The following is a 19917-nucleotide window of genomic DNA, read 5'->3' on the forward strand; positions in this document are numbered from 1 at the left end:
GAAGAATGGGGACAAAAACTAAATGAAAAATAGGGTGGGATGGGGGTAATGATTTGGGAGTTCTTTTTTACTTTTATTTTTTATTCTTATTTTATTCTTTCTGGTGTAAGGAAAATGTTCAAAAATAAATAGATTGGGGTGATTAATGCACAACTATATGAAGATACTGTGAACAGTTGATTGTACACCATGGATGATTGCATGGTATGTGACTATATCTCAACAAAACTGAATTAAAAAAAAAAGAGAGAGATTAAAACATTCCAAGGCAAAAGCTGAGAGAGGTTGTCACCATTGGACCTACCCTACAAGCAACACTAAAGGAAGTTCTTTAGACAGAAAGGAAAGGACATAGTGGATCAAAATGGCATAAAGAAATAAAGACCTTTGTTAAAAGTAGCCATATAGGTAATCATGAATACCAGTACTATTCTACTGTTTTGGTATGTGACGCCACAGTCATGTGAGCCAATCCCTATTAAAAAAAATCTCATAATGTTTATATAACACACACACACACATACACACACAAACACACACACACACACACACACATATATCTCCCATTGGTTCTGTTTCCTTAGATCCCTAACTAATACAGATTTAACAGAATGGGATGCTGCTATTGCAAATACCAAAACTGTAGAAACGGCTTTAGAATTGGGAAATGGATAGAGGCTGGAAAGAACTGTGAGGTACTTGACAGAAAAGGCCTAGGTTGTTTTGAAGAGAATATTGTTAGAAACATGGATGCTAAAGGTACTTCTGATGAGGTCTCAGATGGAAATGATAAATCTGTTATTATAAACTGGAAGAAAGGTGATCCTTGTTTGAAAGTGTTAAAGAACTTGGTAAAACTGAGTTTTGATATTGGATGGAAGGCAGAATTTGAAAGCATGAACTTAGATATTTAGCTGAGAGATTTCCAAGCTAAGTGTAGAAAGTGCAGCCTGGTTTCTCCTTGCAGCTTACATTGAAATGTGAGAGGAAAAGGATAAGCTGAGAGCTGAACTCCTGTACACACACAAAGAAAAACAGAAACTGATGATTTTGAAAATTCTGAGCTTCCAGAAAGCAAGTCCCCAGAGATGAATGCTCCATGTGAGGGTTTAACTGAACATGGAACCAGTCAGCAATTTCCATGGAAGTCAGGAACTGAAGTTATCCAGGAAGGACCTATGGAACATTCTTTTGTTTGATGGTTTGACCCCCCAAGAACTATATGAAAAACTGACAAGTTTTTTTTGCACAATTTGTTTGAAAGGAACGATGCCACCCTGGAATAAAGGGAACAGAAAGCACAGATTGAAGGAGAAATCACTTCAAGTGCAAAACCATGGAAGCTGAGGTCTGGACCGAAAACATTTTGGGCCAAGAGAGTGGGCCTACCCAGGTGGGTGAATCCCTCTGTGCTTGGAGAGGATGGGCCTTCTGCCCATTGCTCAGCTACCACTACAGTGTCTGCAGAGGGTGGATATTGTGCCCCAGTGATTGTGGAGGGTCTGGCCCCACTCCAGTGCTGACGCTTGGAGAGGGTAGAGCCTTCACCCTAGTGTTTGGGGAGAGCATGGCCACTGCACAAGCACTTGGAAGAGGTGGGGCTGCCCTTCATGAGGCCCAGAGTACAAAAACATTGATTTATAGATGACTCTCAGACCTTGAAACCTAATGGAGTTTTCCCTGCTGGGTTTCAGAATTGTTTGAGATCTGTGACCCTTGTTTTCATTTCAATTTCTCTCTTCTGGAATGGAAATGCTTATCCTATACTTGGCCCTCCATTATAAATTGGGAGCAGATAACTTGTTTTCTAGGTTTCACAGGTCCACAGACAGAGAGGAATTGTGCTCCAGTAGAGATAACGCCCATAACCAATTTTGATGAGACTTTGTACGTTACATTATTTCTGAAATGACTTAAGGCTTTTGGGACGATATGATGGAATGAACGTATTTTGCATTTAGAAAGAACATGCCTTTTTGGGGCCCAGAGGTGGACCACAGAGATATAGTAGTTTGAAGATGTATGAAGATGTATGAAGATGTATGTAACCCAGAGAGCCACTGTGCCAGTTTGAATGTATTGTGTCCCCAAACGCCATTATTTTTGATGTAATCTTATGTGGGCAGACGTTATCAGTTTTGATTAGATTTCTTTGAGTGTTTCTTTGGAGATGCGCCCCACCCAGTTGTGGGTGATGACTCTGACCGGATATTTCCATGGAGGCATGGCCCCACCCATTTAGGGTGGGCCTTGATCAGTGGAGCCATATAAATGAGCTGACAAGCAGAAGGAACTCAGTGCAGCTTGAGTGATGTTTTGAAGAGGAGACACAGCCAAGAGGGACACTTCGAAGAAAGCACAGGAGCTGCAGACGAGAGACAGTTTGAGGACGGCCGTTGAAAGCAGACTTTTGCTCCAGAGAAGCTAAGAGAGGAAAAACACTCCAAGAGCAACTAAGAGTGAATTTTTTAGGAACTGCAGCCTAGAGAGGAACGTCCTGGGAGAAAGCCAGTTTGAAACCAGAACTTTGGAGCAGATGCCAGTCACATGCCTTCCCAGCTAACAGAGGTTTTCTGGACACCACTGGCCATCCTTCAGTGAAGGTACCCAATTGCTGATGTGTTTTGTTGGACACTTTATGGCCTTAAGACTGTAACTGTGTAATCAAATAAACCCCCTTTTATAAAAGCCAATCCATTTCTGGTGTTTTGCATTCTGGCAGCATTAGCAAACTAGAACAGCCACGTTCTTTAATTATTCCTGCGGGTGTAAACCAATTGTATGTAGACCTTTTGATGAGGCTACTTCAGAAGGCCACAGAGGGAGCAATCAGAAGCTGAAATTCAACAGAACCCAAAAGGAGAGGCCAGTAGAGGCCACCATGTGCTCTGCCATGTGACAGAGAAGCTAAAGACCATGGAGCACTGCAATCAGTCCCAGAACACCAGAGTCTTCAGGAAGAAAGCAACACCTTGATGATGCCTTGATTTGGACTTTCTCCCAGCCTCAAACTGTGAGCAGATAAATTTTTCATTGTATAACCTGACCCACCTCATGATATTTGCTTGAGCAGCCTAGGAAACTAAAACAGTACTTTTGACATAGTAATGTAATTTTTCCATCTCTGAACTCCAAAATCTCTCATATGGTACTATTTTCTTCTATGTGGCTTAATTATTTATGTATAAATTGTATTTCTTTATGAGCCTATACGGAGCTTTACAACCACAGGCATATCTTATTATACCCAACATCTAATAAAGTACCTTCCAGAGACACTCTGTATCCAAATAAACAAAAATACCAAACAAACAAACAAACAAAAAACCCAGAATGCAATATACCATTGAGGCTAAAGCTTTTGATCTTTTACAGTAGCAAACATATACATAAAATATGAAAAAAATTCTTATATACCCTCAGTAATAATGCAATCCTATATCAAGCAAATACATGTATTCATTTAGGACCAGTAGTAAACAAAAGATGATTACTGTAAGAATGGAGACATGGGAGCTCTAAATACATAAGTTTCAGATTTTTCCCATAGTATTTTTCTGACAAAATTAATTTTATTCATTGAGTTTGGAATTACACTGAGTATGCCGCTTCACACGAAGGCCCTCCACACTACCATATTTTTTTCCTTTTTAAAAAATAAAGATTTCAAAGGGGAGGAAAGAAACAATCCATAGTTAAACAGACAGAGAATGAGAGAGAGGAGAGACAGAGAGATGAGAGATGAGAGGGAGGGCTAAAGATAGATGGATGGAGGGAGGGAGGGAGAGAGAGAGGGAGGGAGAAATTCTGTAAAGTGGTTCTTGGCCATTTAATTAAGGCTCATCCTTGGAGGCTTATCAGCTTATCTTTGATAAAAAGGCTGAACTGTTGGAAAGATATTTTCAACATTCATTCAACAAGGAACACATTGGCAATAATATTTGTAAAATGTAACATTTCTCACCTTGATATCAGATGTATCACGTTGACTGTTTCGCCAAGCTCTGGAAATTGACGAAAAAGTTCGATCTGCATGATCAAACTTCCCTCCTTGCAAATTTAAGAAGTAAGTTGTAAAGGGTTCCTAGAAAATAAGTAATTAAAAAATTCCATGTGTTTCTCTCATGCATGAAAATGTGGTTTTAAAAATCTTTATATCTAAATATTTTAATGACTAATAGGTATTAGCCAGTAATATCTACTAGCTATTGAATGGGAATTATATCTAAATTAGTAAAATAATGTTCTTAAATTATTTTCATTTGGGAAGAAATATTTCTAAATATTTCTAAAATTCAGTATTTGCAACATTTTCCTCAGACTTGCTTCCTTTCCAAGAACAAATATATTAATAAGACTCACATACATATTAGATTGCATTTTCTCCCTAGTACAGGGAAAAAGTCAAATATGTAATTTTTCTATTGTTATGACTCAATATTTAATTTGTGATCAAGAAAAGAAAAATGTTTGGAAGATTTAAAAGCTTCCTCTTAGTTAAAGAACACTTAAACACATATTAGTGGGTAATTGCTTGAAATTAGCTAAGCACTATAAATTACTTGTAGGATTTATGCCTGCCTGTACCCTTCTAACAAGCTTTAATTAATGATGTGCTAACGCTTTCCCAAAGAAATTACTTTCTAGTAGATGAATAACCTTTCAATTTTACAGAAACATTCCTTGTTTAATCAATATGTTATTGATACAAGGCAGCCTCGGTGTTACCTAGACATACCTTTTTCTATTTGAGGCAATTAAAGTTTCCCAAGTGTATGAATATATGCATGTTAATGAAATAATATTTAGTCCCTATTTTAAAAGACTACATTTGAATACAACCTATATCACAATTTAGAATCTGGTGAGCAACGATTTGAAGAGGCAAATTTAAGGAAAAAATTCACATAACGGCAATTCTACAATTATATGTTACAAAATACATACCAAATGAGATATGGAGATACTTGTAATTAGAACTTCAAACATTTAAAAATTGTTTAGCATTCAAAATATATCCTAATGATTTCTAATTATATATTCTCCCCAACACTGAATTATTTTGTCATGGTTTATTATTCAAATTCAACTTACTATTCTTAACAGCCATGCAAGAACAAAACTTGCAGTTGAGTAATGAGTACCATAGTGGAACTTTGGAACTTGATCATCTTCCCATGATTCATAACGCTCTGTGAAGAATGCTGCTCTTTTTGGGTTCAAAGCTCCCACAGGCTGTCAGTGGGAAAGGGGGGTGGTGAGGGGACAAAAAGAACACACAAATGCAGTCATACTTTATCTTTTCTTTCCTTCAAATATTATTCTGTTAGCAGATATGAAAGTAAATTAAATAAATATACACTATATAAGCATATAAGTAACTGATATACACATACAAGTAACTGATAGAGAAATGTGTCATTTCTTGATAAGTCTACTTTCTGTTGAACATACATAGGTCTTTCATCAGCCCATAACAAACGTTTTCATAAAGACAATTACATGAAGTAAGCATTAGCTATGCAATATTTTGGAAAGCACCTATACAATCCTATTCAGTTAATTAGAAGCAACAACCAGAAACACAATGACTTAAAATGGATTCTAAGAAGGGGGTGGAATAAACTTGTAGGAGAGGGAAGAGGTAAGAAAAAGAGATTAAGATATAACAGAAATTTCTTCTAGCATAAATGAAACCAGAATTCAGAGGAAAGAAATATTCCTGCATACTATATAAAAATGAATAGTAGACAAATTATGAGCTTATACTGGAAAACAGAACATTACAGTGGTGGTCCCAAGTGTGGTCCAGCAAAGTGGTAAAGAACCTTGGCTCATTGGAATAATAATAGTACCTAGTCAGAAGGCTGTTTTGGAAAATAAAATGGGTAGGAACATGTGAAGCCCTAAAACCATGTCTGTCATGAACAGTATTATTTTTAAGATGATCTTTTAGAATTGGGGTACAGCTTGAATAAAATAATTGCTTGTTAAACCCCCAGCAAATTGTTTGCCTAGGATAAGATCTCAGTAAATGCTAGTTGGTATCATAATTGTTGCTGCCTCTGTTGTTATTCAGGGAGTACATGGACTCCATTAAATAGTATGCAAAATTTTGTGTGATTATGCATATGCATATTTCTTTAAAAAGACATACAGATTTTCCTAAGATTCTCAAGAGGGTTTAGGAATCAATGAAGGTTAAAAACAACTTTTTTAAAATAACAATTCATTCTCTTAATATATCCTGATCTCTAGGAAATCTCCACTCCTTATTTAAAATTTAAGAGTCAATTCACTAAAAAATAGATATAGCTAAGACTCACTCCCTTAAAAAGATTTAGAACAGCTTTTTGTTTTTTATCTTGTATGAAGTACTATGAGTTAATCACTCCTCATTTATAAGAGAATAATACCCGATTATTCGTGGGAGAAATATTAAACTGAAAGAAATAAAAAATATTGGTTTTGAAACTGACATATTTAAAAATGCTCTATTGAAAAGGAAGCAATGTTCAGACCAGTTTTAAAGTGCTTTTCATGTAAATACGTGATTTTAAGGAATATTTTAAATTTGTCATTTGTTTATCTTTCTTAAATTCTTAACTATTTTTTCAAAACTATTATTTATCGTTGGTACTGTTCCCTTTCAATAGCTTGGAAGTAATCAACATTATTTTATTTTAAGCCATTTTTACTTTATGAGAAGATCTTTAAAAATCTTTGGTTGATTACTATTTTAATTCAGTGTCCCAGTGTACTAAGTTACAATGCCATCTTTTAAAGCATTAGTTTCTGTATAAGAGTTACATCTGATTTATTAAATTTATGCCAGTTAAGAATGGAAGTGACTCCAAGAATTCTTTGTTACAGAACTTATCTGGAATGCCTTTAAATGTATTTTAGTTGTTGCCCCTCAAGACTGAGCCATGCAAAAGGAAAGAAGGAAGAAATAAAATCATTGGAAGACAAATTATATGAATTAAAAATAGAATCAATGCATCTTTTGTATGGTTCTGCAGCATATTAAGTATTCACTTTATCTGCTCCTATTTTTATTACTCTCCAAAAGAGTAACTCCCCAAATCAATAGCTATAGAATCACATTTCTTGAATATAATGCTAAAACCAATTAGGATTGATTTCACTAGCATCTGAAAAAAAGGCATTGTGCAGAGATCCATATAGGTAGAACCCACACTATTGATTCTGGCTTTTATTGTTACAGTTGGGTTTCTGAAGCCTGCTACCGAACAGCTATTGAGACATGCCATATTTATCTGCAAGCATATAAAAAAGAAGTCTCCAAATAAAAGGTTTAAAAAAAAAAAAAAAAAAGAAGACCAGTGGAGCTGTGCAATGACAATGATACACTATCAGCTTACTCAGAGAAGTTACAGTGGGAATACACACATTGAATTATACATTACGTGAAAGCACTGATTTATTGTGGTAATAACATCCACCTCATTAAAAGATTCTGCTTTGCTGCAGTTGGAGGGCTACATATTGTTTACTGCTATAAATTAATGGCAGTGCAAAGAAGACTGTGGAACCGTCCTAACAATAGATCTGTAATGACAGTGCTGTATATCACAGCTTCCTCAGCAGCTTCATAATAAAATGGAGACAATGTATTGAGCTAATACATTCTACCATGCTGGCTCATATTTTTCTGACAACTGCTTTAAAAGATGAGCTGAATCCAACTTTGTTATAATGCTGCAAAACACTTAACTAAGCAAGAGTCAGTCATACACCAAAGTGCATCATAGCCTTTTTAAAACATTGTCTAAATCAGCATTTCAAGATATTTATTCATCTCTGCAAAGAACTAAAAGTAAATGCTGATGGCTTCTCTCACTTATAGAGTATATTAAAAGAAACAATTGCAAGGCAATTCAGGAAGATCCCTGCATTATCAACCTACATAGAGCTCTTTGTACAATTTAACTGCAGAAGCTTGACAGAGCATTTTTTTTAAGTCAGCAAATTGATTAGACAAAGAAGAGCAAAAATATTGGTCATTACAAAATGGTCATAACTTCTTGGAAAAAAATCAATAAAAATAAGTATTGATTAGAGAGTATAAAAATGGTATAATTCAAATTCATAACCAGGCAAACATAAAAGGCCTTAAGATACAGAAAAATAATTTTAAACCCTACAAAAAAGCTAACAAATAGAATTAAATATTTTTTTAAATCTACAAAAATAAAACCCCAATATTACCCCCATCACAACAGTATGAAATGAAAAATTACTTCATATAAAATAGAATAAAATAGAATGATCATGACTACCAATAGAAGCATTATTTAAAAACAAATTGAAAATAAGATCTAGGATTAAAATAGAAATAGATGACTAATTAAATAAAATGAACACCCAAACTCCTGAAACTGGTATTAATAAAAACAACAAACACAACAACAAAAAACCCACTGTACTTAGAATATTTTAATCTCACAAATAGCAAGGTTAACAACTGTGGGAGAGTGATAATTATTCTCCAAGTAAGAGATACAAATGGACAAAAAGCACAAGAAAAGATGATAATATCATTAGTCACTAGGGTAATGCATATCAAAAGCACAATGGCTACCACTTCACATATACTAGAATGGCTACAATAAGAAAACAAAAAATACACAGTATTGACAAGGATGTGGAGAAACTCCTGGTGGGAATGCAAAATGGTACAGCCACCAAAGAAAACAGTTTGAAGGATCTTCAAAAAGTTAAACATAGAATTACTATTTGACCTGGCAATCCCACTTCAAGGTATATACCCAAAAGAACTGACAGCAGGGACTCAAACAGATATTTGCATACCAATGTTCACAGTGGCATTATTCACTATAGCCAAAAGGTGAAAACAACCCAAATGTCCATCAACAGATGCATGGATAAACAAAATGTGGTATATGATACTATGGAATATTATTCAGCCAAAAAAAGTAATGCAATTCTAATACATACTACAATGTGGATGAACCCTGAAAACATTATGCTAAGTGAAATAAGCCAGACACAAAAGGACAAATATGATTCTACTTATATGAAATATCCAGAATAGGCAAATTCATAGAGGCAGAAAATGGATTCGAGGTTACCAGGAGCTGGGACAAGGAGGGGTGGGTGGGGAATGGGAGGTTATTGCTTAATTGGTACAGAGTTTCTGTTGGGGTTGATGAAAAAATTTCGAAATAGTAGCAATGGTTGTACAGCATTGTAAATGTAATTAATGCCACTGAATTTCACATTGAAAAATGGTAAAAATGGCAACTTTTACATATATATTTTTACCCCAATTTAAAAAATGCTAAAGAAAAAAAGGTTTTGGATTCACAGATACATTTAAAGGCACACAATGAGACTCCTTCACCTAATTCTGGTAGCAGTAGTTGTGAAAAGAAAAGGTTTTTTACGGTATTGATATATTCTAGGTTTTTTCCTTTCTTTTTTCAAATTTTAGGAATTCTCATCTGAAGTTATCTAATTAAGAATTAAAAATAATACCTCCAGCTTACATTTTGCAATTTACGAAACATTAGCATACATTCTCACAATAAAAATGAGGTAGATATCACTATTTTAATGATAAAGAAACAAGGTACCTAAAAAGCAACCTAGTTCAAAATCAAGGAGACTCAAACCCAGGGTACTTAAAACTCTGTCTTTGGGCATATTATCCATCTAAAACTGCAGTATTATAAATTGTTTTTCCATTTTTTTTTTTTAAAACATGATCTTTCTTCAATAGGTTGATTTAAACTTAAATTGCTTAGAAGTACTCCTGGCACAAAGTACTCAATAAGTGTAACTGCTATAATTTTGTTGTCATAGTCACGACCATAATTCCTTCTTCATCTTGAAATTTATATACAAGCTCTTACAATTTTTATTAGTCTTTCAGAAGTGAGGCTCCAAACTGCTGGCCCATGCTTAAAGTTATTGAGGGTAAGAAACTTGTAGCGAATTGGCAAGGAATCTCAGCAGTTATACAAAGCAGAAATCTGACTGTGTTAACAAAATTCTCTTTTAAAATCCAAAAACTGCAAAAGAGAATTTTCATGGCTTTTTTTGTGAGTGGCTGCCTTTGGAAAATCATTAAACGCTAACAAATTGGGGTTAGGAGCAGAAGAGAAGAGTATTAAAGAGAAAGAAAAAGATAATTCTGGAGCATAAGACTCAAGAGATCAGGCTCCTGGAAACTCTGACTGGTAGTATTTCTTGAAGATACATTTGGTGGGCATATAGAGGAGTGAAGAAGAGCTGCCAAAAGTAAAAAAGGGTTCAGGAAGGCATGGCAAAAGAGCACAACTATTTCACAACTCTGCTTAGTATCTTGAAAACCAGCTAAAAACCATATGCCAATGTCCTCTTTATATGGTATAATTGGGAAACTGGAAATATCTTTTAATTCCATAACTATAGATAAAGACTTCCATGACTATAGATAAAGCATTTAAGAGTTCATATGCAAACAGAAGTTGTACATTATTTTAATCTTCTCGGGAAGTAGGATAGGCCTATTGATATTAAAAGAGAGTACTGCAATGTGGGAGCTAAAGACAAACAATAAAAAGTTAAGATGGTTGACCTTAATGCTCCTTTAAGATCTCTGTTATAAAAATGTCAGGTTAGAGGACAGAATATTGTTAATATTACATATTAATTATGTATAAAGCATCTGATATAGAATAACAGACACAGATTAACAAAAAACTTAAAATTCAAGAAATGAAGGAGGAGAGATGATCAGAAATATTACATTAAAAAAGATGCTCGTTCTTGATTAGAGAATAATTAATTGGTTTGGGGAGCTTCCAGGAAACAAATGTGGGGAACCACTCTATCTGATGACAAGGCTTCTATTTATTGGATGCTTAATATAAGTAAAGGTTTTAAGAGTTTTACACAAATTATCTCATTATTTTCACAACTCCATAAAGTATAGACACAATGGCACCCCCAATTTACAAGTGAAAATTTTAATCGTGGAGAAGTTAAGTGATTATCAGTGGTTGGTTACCCAGGCAATTGCAAAAGCAGGATTCAGTCAATTCTAACTAAATTGGCTAGCAAATCCTAGAATGATTTGTTACACTTATTGAGTACTTTGTGCCATTAGAATCCTTTGTGGCAGCTTTACATTAAGTATCCTCTTGAAAGTGGTATTTAAGTTTTTATCCTACGTATAAAATACCTGGACATCACCTAGAAGAAGCTTCACAAAAGGGAAAAATAAATGTGTATTTTCTCTTGAGACACTGACAAGGTGGTTGGAAAAAAGAGCTTTTAGAAGAAAACCAGTGCACAAAAAGGTAGATACTGTCACCAAAGTTTACGGCCTTACTTTCCTCTTAACATTCATATTTATAAACACACATCTATGAACCCAAATGAAAGCCTTTAATTTTCTGTATTGCTGAAGCTTTTTAAAGAAGCCAATGAGTTTTATTTTGTGAGTCTCTAAACCTAACCCCTAATCCTTTCCATCTTCAGTGAAGAAAATAAATGAATAGCCTGGGTCATTTAAGCAACATTGGCACTGTTAAGGGTGCCGCAACTATTTTGCTTCAGTTGTAGCAGCTCTTTTATCTAAATGACAAGTATAACAAACAGCCTGATCAGCATTTTTACTCGACCTTGGCTTTTTTGGTATTTTCTCATATGCTATATATGGCCGAAATAGTTTAGCACTTATCTTCACATCTCTAGATTTTATTTAATGTTGTCAAGAAAAAATTTCATCAGCACACTACACTGACGTTTAGAGTTAACAAATAAACACTCGTATTCTCAAATACCAAAGCAGTGCTTAATCCCCTGAAAATACACTTTCTTGTAAGTGGCATTAAACATATATTCACCATACCATTTCAATTTAACAGACATCTCTTGAGAAAAATACAGTATTCCATTTTACTTATTGTGCCTATGTAGAAACTAAAACATTTTAATGCTCACATTGGTAGATTTAGTAGTGATGTCTTCATAGTTTTATGTTATTCGCAGCTAAGGTTAGTATTAAGCAATTTTTACTATAGGTTTTTGTCTGAATTTGGAGAAAGTCAGATAAATAGATGAAAATAATGTGATAACCCAACACTAGCATTGAGCTAAAAGCCTAAAAGAAACCAAAGACAGTCCTAAAAATACAAGAAAAACTGATAAAAATGTTTCAAGTAATTATGAAAATGATAAACACTGAAGCAGCCCAATGCTGATAAAACAAAATCTATCCATTTGCAGATAGGTTCATCTGCCCACTTAAGGGCCAGTTAAATCCATTAAAATCAAATAAACTCATCTATAGATTTTGAAAATGGATTATCAGTAGTGCAAATATCAAGATTTCACAAACTTATATAACCTGGATACATAAAACAAACACAATTAGAAACTACTTGAGGACACTTCAGGCTTTGAAAACTTGTCTTTAATTGATTTGAAACTCAGAGGAGTATAACAAAACTAGTTCCAATTTGGGAAACTATATTTATTCTGCTTAGTTTACACATGAGGTGGGAAATTGTACATTTATTCTGTTTAGCTTAAACCTGAACTAATAGTCCTAAAAATTCCAGTGTTTTACATATGAAGCACAACAATATATCATGATTATAAAAGGGAGGAGAATTCAAGAGGTGTAAGGATGAATAAAGATAGCTATTTTATTCTCTATTTTGGGCTAATTAATCTTTTTGAGAAAAATATTAAATCTTATGAAAATTAGACATGAAGTGGGACAAAATACACAATAAAGTCTTATGAGAAAGCTAAACTAAAAACGTCAATATACAGGCAAGAGTTGTAAGGCATTTTAGAACTATTTTTAAAACTACTGATAGACTTTAAATATCAATGAGATAAAATATTATTGGTCAGGTGTAACTGGAGGTATATGATGGCTCTTAGGAGCAATGGAGCAAATGGAAACAATTTACTAAAATAATCCCTACTAATTCAATAGTTGCAACATAAGAGACTATAATAATTCTCATGGCTCAAGAGGTGCCATGGGTCATACCTAGAGCTAGTGAATGTTGATAACATTTTTGGAATTCATTTCTTAACAATGTGAGATCTGACAGGCAAATGACCAAGGCTTAAGGTGGTTATAATGAGGAAAAAAAAAAAAAAAAAAAACCCACTCCTGGCAAGCACAGGTCAGTGATGATCTAAGTGAGTACCCAGGCTTAGGCACTTACACCAAAAGAAGTAGAATGTTAAAATAGTTCAGTCCCGGTAGTTCTCCGCAATCCTGTTATGAGGATGGTTCTAAAAGACATTGAGCATGTGAAGTGCTCTAGTCAGGCAAAACAGGAGCAGCCAGATTGCTTACTAAAAATGTTCTCCATTGCTGAAGAGATGACTCAAAAAAATAAATGTCCATTGGATTCCCAAGTGTTATCTATAATTTATCTTGCTTCCTTACGCAAGAGGATATGCATCAATATATATACCTTACAGTTTACCACATTTATAAATGAAACTTTTATTGCACTTTTCCTTTACAACTGTATATTAACTATATTTCATGTTGGTGGTTAAATTTAGTCATCTAATAAATATTTAAGAGATTGGATATTAGCTAGTGAGCAGAGATTTAGAAATGGTAACCCTATCCACTGTATGAAATATCTGGACATGACTTTGAGCTCTCTTTGCAACATAAGACAAAAACAAAATGTAGCATGAAGTTCCATAAAAACAAAACAATCCTTTGTTCAGTTTATATATTTTTAGCTTCTCTTTATCAACTGGAAAAAAATGCCCTCATGTAACACAAATCATATCAAGTGGCAATGAAATGAAGTCTCAAGTTAAAAAAAGAGGCAAGAAGATTCCATCTAATATATTCCCTGGGAGACGGGCTCAAGTTGAGAAACAATTAGCCTAACTCCCTAAAGTGTTACCAGTTCTTTCTTTATACAGTTATATAAGTTATGTCCACTCAGGAACAAACAAATCTCATTTTTAAATATTCTTATCTATACTTTGGCCTTTATATTCTTTTTACTTATAATTTTGAGAAAACTAAAACATGCAGAGTATTTTTTTATGTTTTAATTTGAGATCAGTATTGAGACTACAATCACTTATAAAATAGAATAAGAAGTTTTATACAGCTCAGTGATGGAACACTCAAGCCCCATCATCCATAATCCTTCTCCCAAATGAATTACCTCTTCAAAAAATATTTCAAACTTACCATACTTTAAGAAGCTGAATATTAAGAAAATTATATATTTAAAAAACATGTAGGATATCAAAGAATATAAGAGAGAATTCAGAGATAAATCTAAATAGCACTTAAGATTGAATCCAAAAAGGGTAAATTCTATTTCATATCTAAAAAGCTGAGTTGGGTATTTCCCCTTAAAAGGAATCAGAGATTCTTAGAGAAATGGATACTCCGATTCTGGAACAGAGAGTTTACCAAATGAGCTAGGACATACTTTTGTGCCAGAAGGCAAAGGATCTATTAAAAATTAATGGGAGGAGGCGGGGCAAGATGGCAGACTGGTGAGCTGTAAGTTTTAGTTACTCCTCCAGGAAAGTAGGTAAAAAGCCAGGAACTGCGTGGACTGGACACCACAGAGCAATCTGTCTTTGGGCATACTTCATACAACACTCATGAAAACGTGGAACTGCTGAGATCAGCGAAATCTGTAAGTTTTTGCGGCCAGGGAACCCGCGCCCCTCCCTGCCAGACTCAGTCCCGGGGGAGGAGGGGCTGTCAGCTCCGGGAAGGAGAAGGGAGAACTGCAGTGGCTGCTCTTATCAGAAACTCATTCTACTGATTCAAACTCCAACCATAGATAGACTGAGACCAGACACCAGAGACTCTGAGAGCAGCCAGCCCAGCAGAGAGGAGACAGGCATAGAAAAAAAACAACACGAAAAACTCCAAAATAAAAGCAGAGGATTTTTGGAGTTCTGGTGAACACAGAAAGGGGAAGGGCGGAGCTCAGGCCTTGAGGCGCATATGCAAATCCCGAAGCAAAGCTGATCTCTCTGCCCTGTGGACCTTTCCTTAATGGCCCTGGTTGCTTTGTCTATTAGCATTTCAATAACCCATTAGATCTCTGAGGAGGGCCGTTTTTTTTTTTTTTTTTTTTTTTTTAAATCCTTTTTTCTTTTTCTAAAACAATTACTCTAAGAAGCCCAATACAGAAAGCTTCAAAGACTTGCAATTTGGGCACGTCAAGTCAAGAGCAGAACTAAGAGAGCTCTGAGACAAAAGGCAATAATCCAGTGGCTGAGAAAATTCACTAAACAACACAACTTCCCAAGAAAAGGGGGGTGTCCGCTCACAGCCACCATCCTGGTGGACAGGAAACACTCCTGCCCATCGCCAGCCCCATAGCCCAGAGCTGCCCCAGACAACCCAGTGTGACGGAAGTGCTTCAAATAACAGGCACACATCACAAAACTGGGCGTGGACATTAGCCTTCCCTGCAACCTCAGCTGAATGTCCCAGAGCTGGGAAGGTGGAGCAGTGTGAATTAACAAAGCCCCATTCAGCCATCATTTGAGCAGACTGGGAGCCTCCCTACACAGCCCAGCAGCCCAGAACTGCCCTGAGGGGACGGCACTCACCTGTGACATAGCACAGTCATCCCTCAACAGAGGACCCGGGGTGCACAGCCTGGAAGAGGGGCCCACATGCAAGTCTCAGGAGCCATACGCCAATACCAAAGACTTGTGGGTCAGTGGCAGAGACAAACTGTGGCAGGACTGAACTGAAGGATTAGACTATTGCAGCAGCTTTAAAACTCTAGGATCATCAGGGAGATTTGATTGTTAGGGCCACCCCCCCTCCCCGACTGCCCAGAAACACGCCCCACATACAGGGCAGGCAACACCAACTACACACTCAAGCTTGGTACACCAATTGGGCCCCACAAGACTCACTCCCCCACTCACCAAAAAGGCTAAGCAGGGGAGAACTGGCTGGTGGAGAACAGGTGGCTCGTGGACGCCACCTGCTGGTTAGTTAGAGAAAGTGTACTCCACGAAGCTGTAGATCTGATAAATTAGAGATAAGGACTTCAATAGGTCTACAAACCCTAAAAGAACCCTATCAAGTTCAGCAAATGCCACGAGGCCAAAAACAACAGAAAATTATAAAGCATATGAAAAAACCAGACGATATGGATAACCCAAGCCCAAGCACCCAAATCAAAAGACCAGAAGAGACACAGCACCTAGAGCAGCTACTCAAAGAACTAAAGATGAACAATGAGACCATAGTACGGGATATGAAGGAAATCAAGAAGACCCTAGAAGAGCATAAAGAAGACACTGCAAGACTAAATAAAAAAATGGATGATCTTATGGAAATTAAAGAAACTGTTGACCAAATTAAAAAGATTCTGGACACTCATAGTACAAGACTAGAGGAAGCTGAACAACGAATCAGTGACCTGGAAGATGACAGAATGGAAAATGAAAGCATAAAAGAAAGAATGGGGAAAAAAATTGAAAAACTCGAAATGGACCTCAGGGATATGATACATAATATGAAACGTCCGAATATAAGACTCATTGGTGTCCCAGAAGGGGAAGAAAAGGGTAAAGGTCTAGGAAGAGTATTCAAAGAAATTGTTGGGGAAAACTTCCCAAATCTTCTAAACAACATAAATACACAAATCATAAATGCTCAGCGAACTCCAAATAGAATAAATCCAAATAAACCCACTCCGAGACATATACTGATCACACTGTCAAACATAGAAGAGAAGGAGCAAGTTCTGAAAGCAGCAAGAGAAAAGCAATTCACCACATACAAAGGAAACAGCATAAGACTAAGTAGTGACTACTCAGCAGCCACCATGGAGGCAAGAAGGCAGTGGCACGATATATTTAAAATTCTGCGTGAGAAAAATTTCCAGCCAAGAATACTTTATCCAGCAAAGCTCTCCTTCAAATTTGAGGGAGAGCTTAAATTTTTCACAGACAAAGAAATGCTGAGAGAATTTGCTAACAAGAGACCTGCCCTACTGGAGATACTAAAGGGAGCCCTACAGACAGAGAAACAAAGACAGGACAGAGAGACTTGGAGAAAGGTTCAGTACTAAAGAGATTCGGTATGGGTACAATAAAGGATATTAATAGAGAGAGGGAAAAATATGGCAAACATAAACCAAAGGATAAGATGGCCGATTCAAGAAATGCCTTCACGGTTTTAACGTTGAATGTAAATGGATTAAACTCCCCAATTAAAAGATATAGATTCGCAGAATGGATCAAAAAAAATGAACCATCAATATGTTGCATAGAAGAGACTCATCTTAGACACAGGGACACAAAGAAACTGAAAGTGAAAGGATGGAAAAAAATATTTCATGCAAGCTACAGCCAAAAGAAAGCAGGTGTAGCAATATTAATCTCAGATAAAATAGACTTCAAATGCAGGGATGTTTTCAGAGACAAAGAAGGCCACTACATACTAATAAAAGGGGCAATTCAGCAAGAAGAAATAACAATCGTAAATGTCTATGCACCCAATCAAGGTGCCACAAAATACATGAGAGAAACACTGGCAAAACTAAAGGAAGCAATTGATGTTTCCACGATAATTGTGGGAGACTTCAACACATCACTCTCTCCTATAGATAGATCAACCAGACAGAAGACCAATAAGGAAATTGAAAACCTAAACAATCTGATAAATGAATTAGATTTAACAGACATATACAGGACATTACATCCCAAATCACCAGGATACACATACTTTTCTAGTGCTCACGGAACTTTCTCCAGAATAGATCATATGCTGGGACATAAAACAAGCCTCAATAAATTTAAAAAGATTGAAATTATTCAAAGCACATTCTCTGACCACAATGGAATACAATTAGAAGTCAATAACCATCAGAGACTTAGAAAATTCACAAATACCTGGAGGTTAAACAACACACTCCTAAACAATCAGTGGGTTAAAGAAGAAATAGCAAGAGAAATTGCTAAATATATAGAGACGAATGAAAATGAGAACACAACATACCAAAACCTATGGGATGCAGCAAAAGCAGTGCTAAGGGGGAAATTTATAGCACTAAACGCATATATTAAAAAGGAAGAAAGAGCCAAAGTCAAAGAACTAATGGATCAACTGAAGAAGCTAGAAAATGAAGAGCAAACCAATCCTAAACCAAGTACAAGAAAAGAAATAACAAGGATTAAAGCAGAAATAAATGACATAGAGAACAAAAAAACAATAGAGAGGATAAATATCACCAAAAGTTGGTTCTTTGAGAAGATCAACAAGATTGACAAGCCCCTAGCTAGACTGACAAAATCAAAAAGAGAGAAGACCCATATAAACAAAATAATGAATGAAAAAGGTGACATAACTGCAGATCCTGAAGAAATTAAAAAATTATAAGAGGATATTATGAACAACTGTATGGCAACAAACTGGACAATGTAGAAGAAATGGACAATTTCCTGGAAACATATGAACAACCTAGACTGACCAGAGAAGAAATAGAAGACCTCAACCAACCCATCACAAGCAAAGAGATCCAGTCATCAAAAATCTTCCCACAAATAAATGCCCAGGGCCAGATGGCTTCACAGGGGAATTCTACCAAACTTTCCAGAAAGAACTGACACCAATCTTACTCAAACTCTTTCAAAACATTGAAGAAAATGGAACACTACCTAACTCATTTGATGAAGCTAACATGAACCTAATACCAAAACCAGGCAAAGATGCTACAAAAAAGGAAAACTACCGGCCAATCTCCCTAATGAATATAGATGCAAAAATCCTCAACAAAATTCTTGCAAATCGAATCCAAAGACACATTAAAAAAATCATACACCATGACCAAGTGGGGTTCATTCCAGGCATGCAAGGATGGTTCAACATAAGAAAATCAATCAACGTATTACAACACATTAACAAGTCAAAAGGGAAAAATCAATTGATCATCTCAATAGATGCTGAAAAAGCATTTGACAAAATCCAACATCCCTTTTTGATAAAAACACTTCAAAAGGTAGGAATTGAAGGAAACTTCCTCAACATGATAAAGAGCATATATGAAAAACCCACAGCCAGCATAGTACCCAATGGTGAGAGACTGAAAGCCTTCCCTCTAAGATCAGGAACAAGACAAGGATGCCCGCTGTCACCACTGTTATTCAACATTGTGCTGGAAGTGCTAGCCAGGGCAATCCGGCAAGACAAAGAAATAAAAGGCATCCAAATTGGAAAAGAAGAAGTAAAACTGTCATTGTTTGCAGATGATATGATCTTATATCTAGAAAACCCTGAGAAATCGACGATACACCTACTAGAGCTAATAAACAAATTTAGCAAAGTAGCGGGATACAAGATTAATGCACATAAGTCAGTAATGTTTCTATATGCTAGAAATGAACAAAGTGAAGAGACACTCAAGAAAAAGATACCATTTTCAATAGCAACTAAAAAAATCAAGTACCTAGGAATAAACTTAACCAAAGATGTAAAAGACCTATACAAAGAAAACTACATAACTCTACTAAAAGAAATAGAAGGGGACCTTAAAAGATGGAAAAATATTCCATGTTCATGGATAGGAAGGCTAAATGTCATTAAGATGTCAATTCTACCCAAACTCATCTACAGATTCAATGCAATCCCAATCAAAATTCCAACAACCTACTTTGCAGACTTGGAAAAGCTAGTTATCAAATTTATTTGGAAAGGGAAGATGCCTCGAATTGCTAAAGACACTCTAAAAAAGAAAAACGAAGTGGGAGGACTTACACTCCCTGACTTTGAAGCTTATTATAAAGCCACAGTTGCCAAAACAGCATGGTACTGGCACAAAGATAGACATATAGATCAATGGAATAGAATTGAGAATTCAGAGATAGACCCTCAGATCTATGGCCGACTGATCT

The 19917-nt window shown here is 35.8% G+C and overlaps 1 protein-coding gene across 3 annotated transcripts in view; it reads right to left on the reverse strand.

Moving 5' to 3' along the window:
• LRBA (LPS responsive beige-like anchor protein) overlaps window positions 1-19917 on the reverse strand; it is a 1009660-nt gene that overhangs the window by 176990 nt on the left and 812753 nt on the right. For all 3 annotated transcript variants that reach the window (XM_037830797.1, XM_037830798.1, XM_037830799.1), the window contains 2 exons: window positions 5095-5235; window positions 3965-4084 (listed from right to left, as the gene is read on the reverse strand). In XM_037830797.1, coding sequence (XP_037686725.1) covers window positions 3965-4084; window positions 5095-5235 — 261 coding nt within the window. The remainder of the gene's footprint in view (window positions 1-3964; window positions 4085-5094; window positions 5236-19917) is intronic.

This window comes from Choloepus didactylus, chromosome 3, assembly GCF_015220235.1.
Source record: "Choloepus didactylus isolate mChoDid1 chromosome 3, mChoDid1.pri, whole genome shotgun sequence".
Classification (NCBI taxonomy): domain Eukaryota; kingdom Metazoa; phylum Chordata; class Mammalia; order Pilosa; family Megalonychidae; genus Choloepus; species Choloepus didactylus.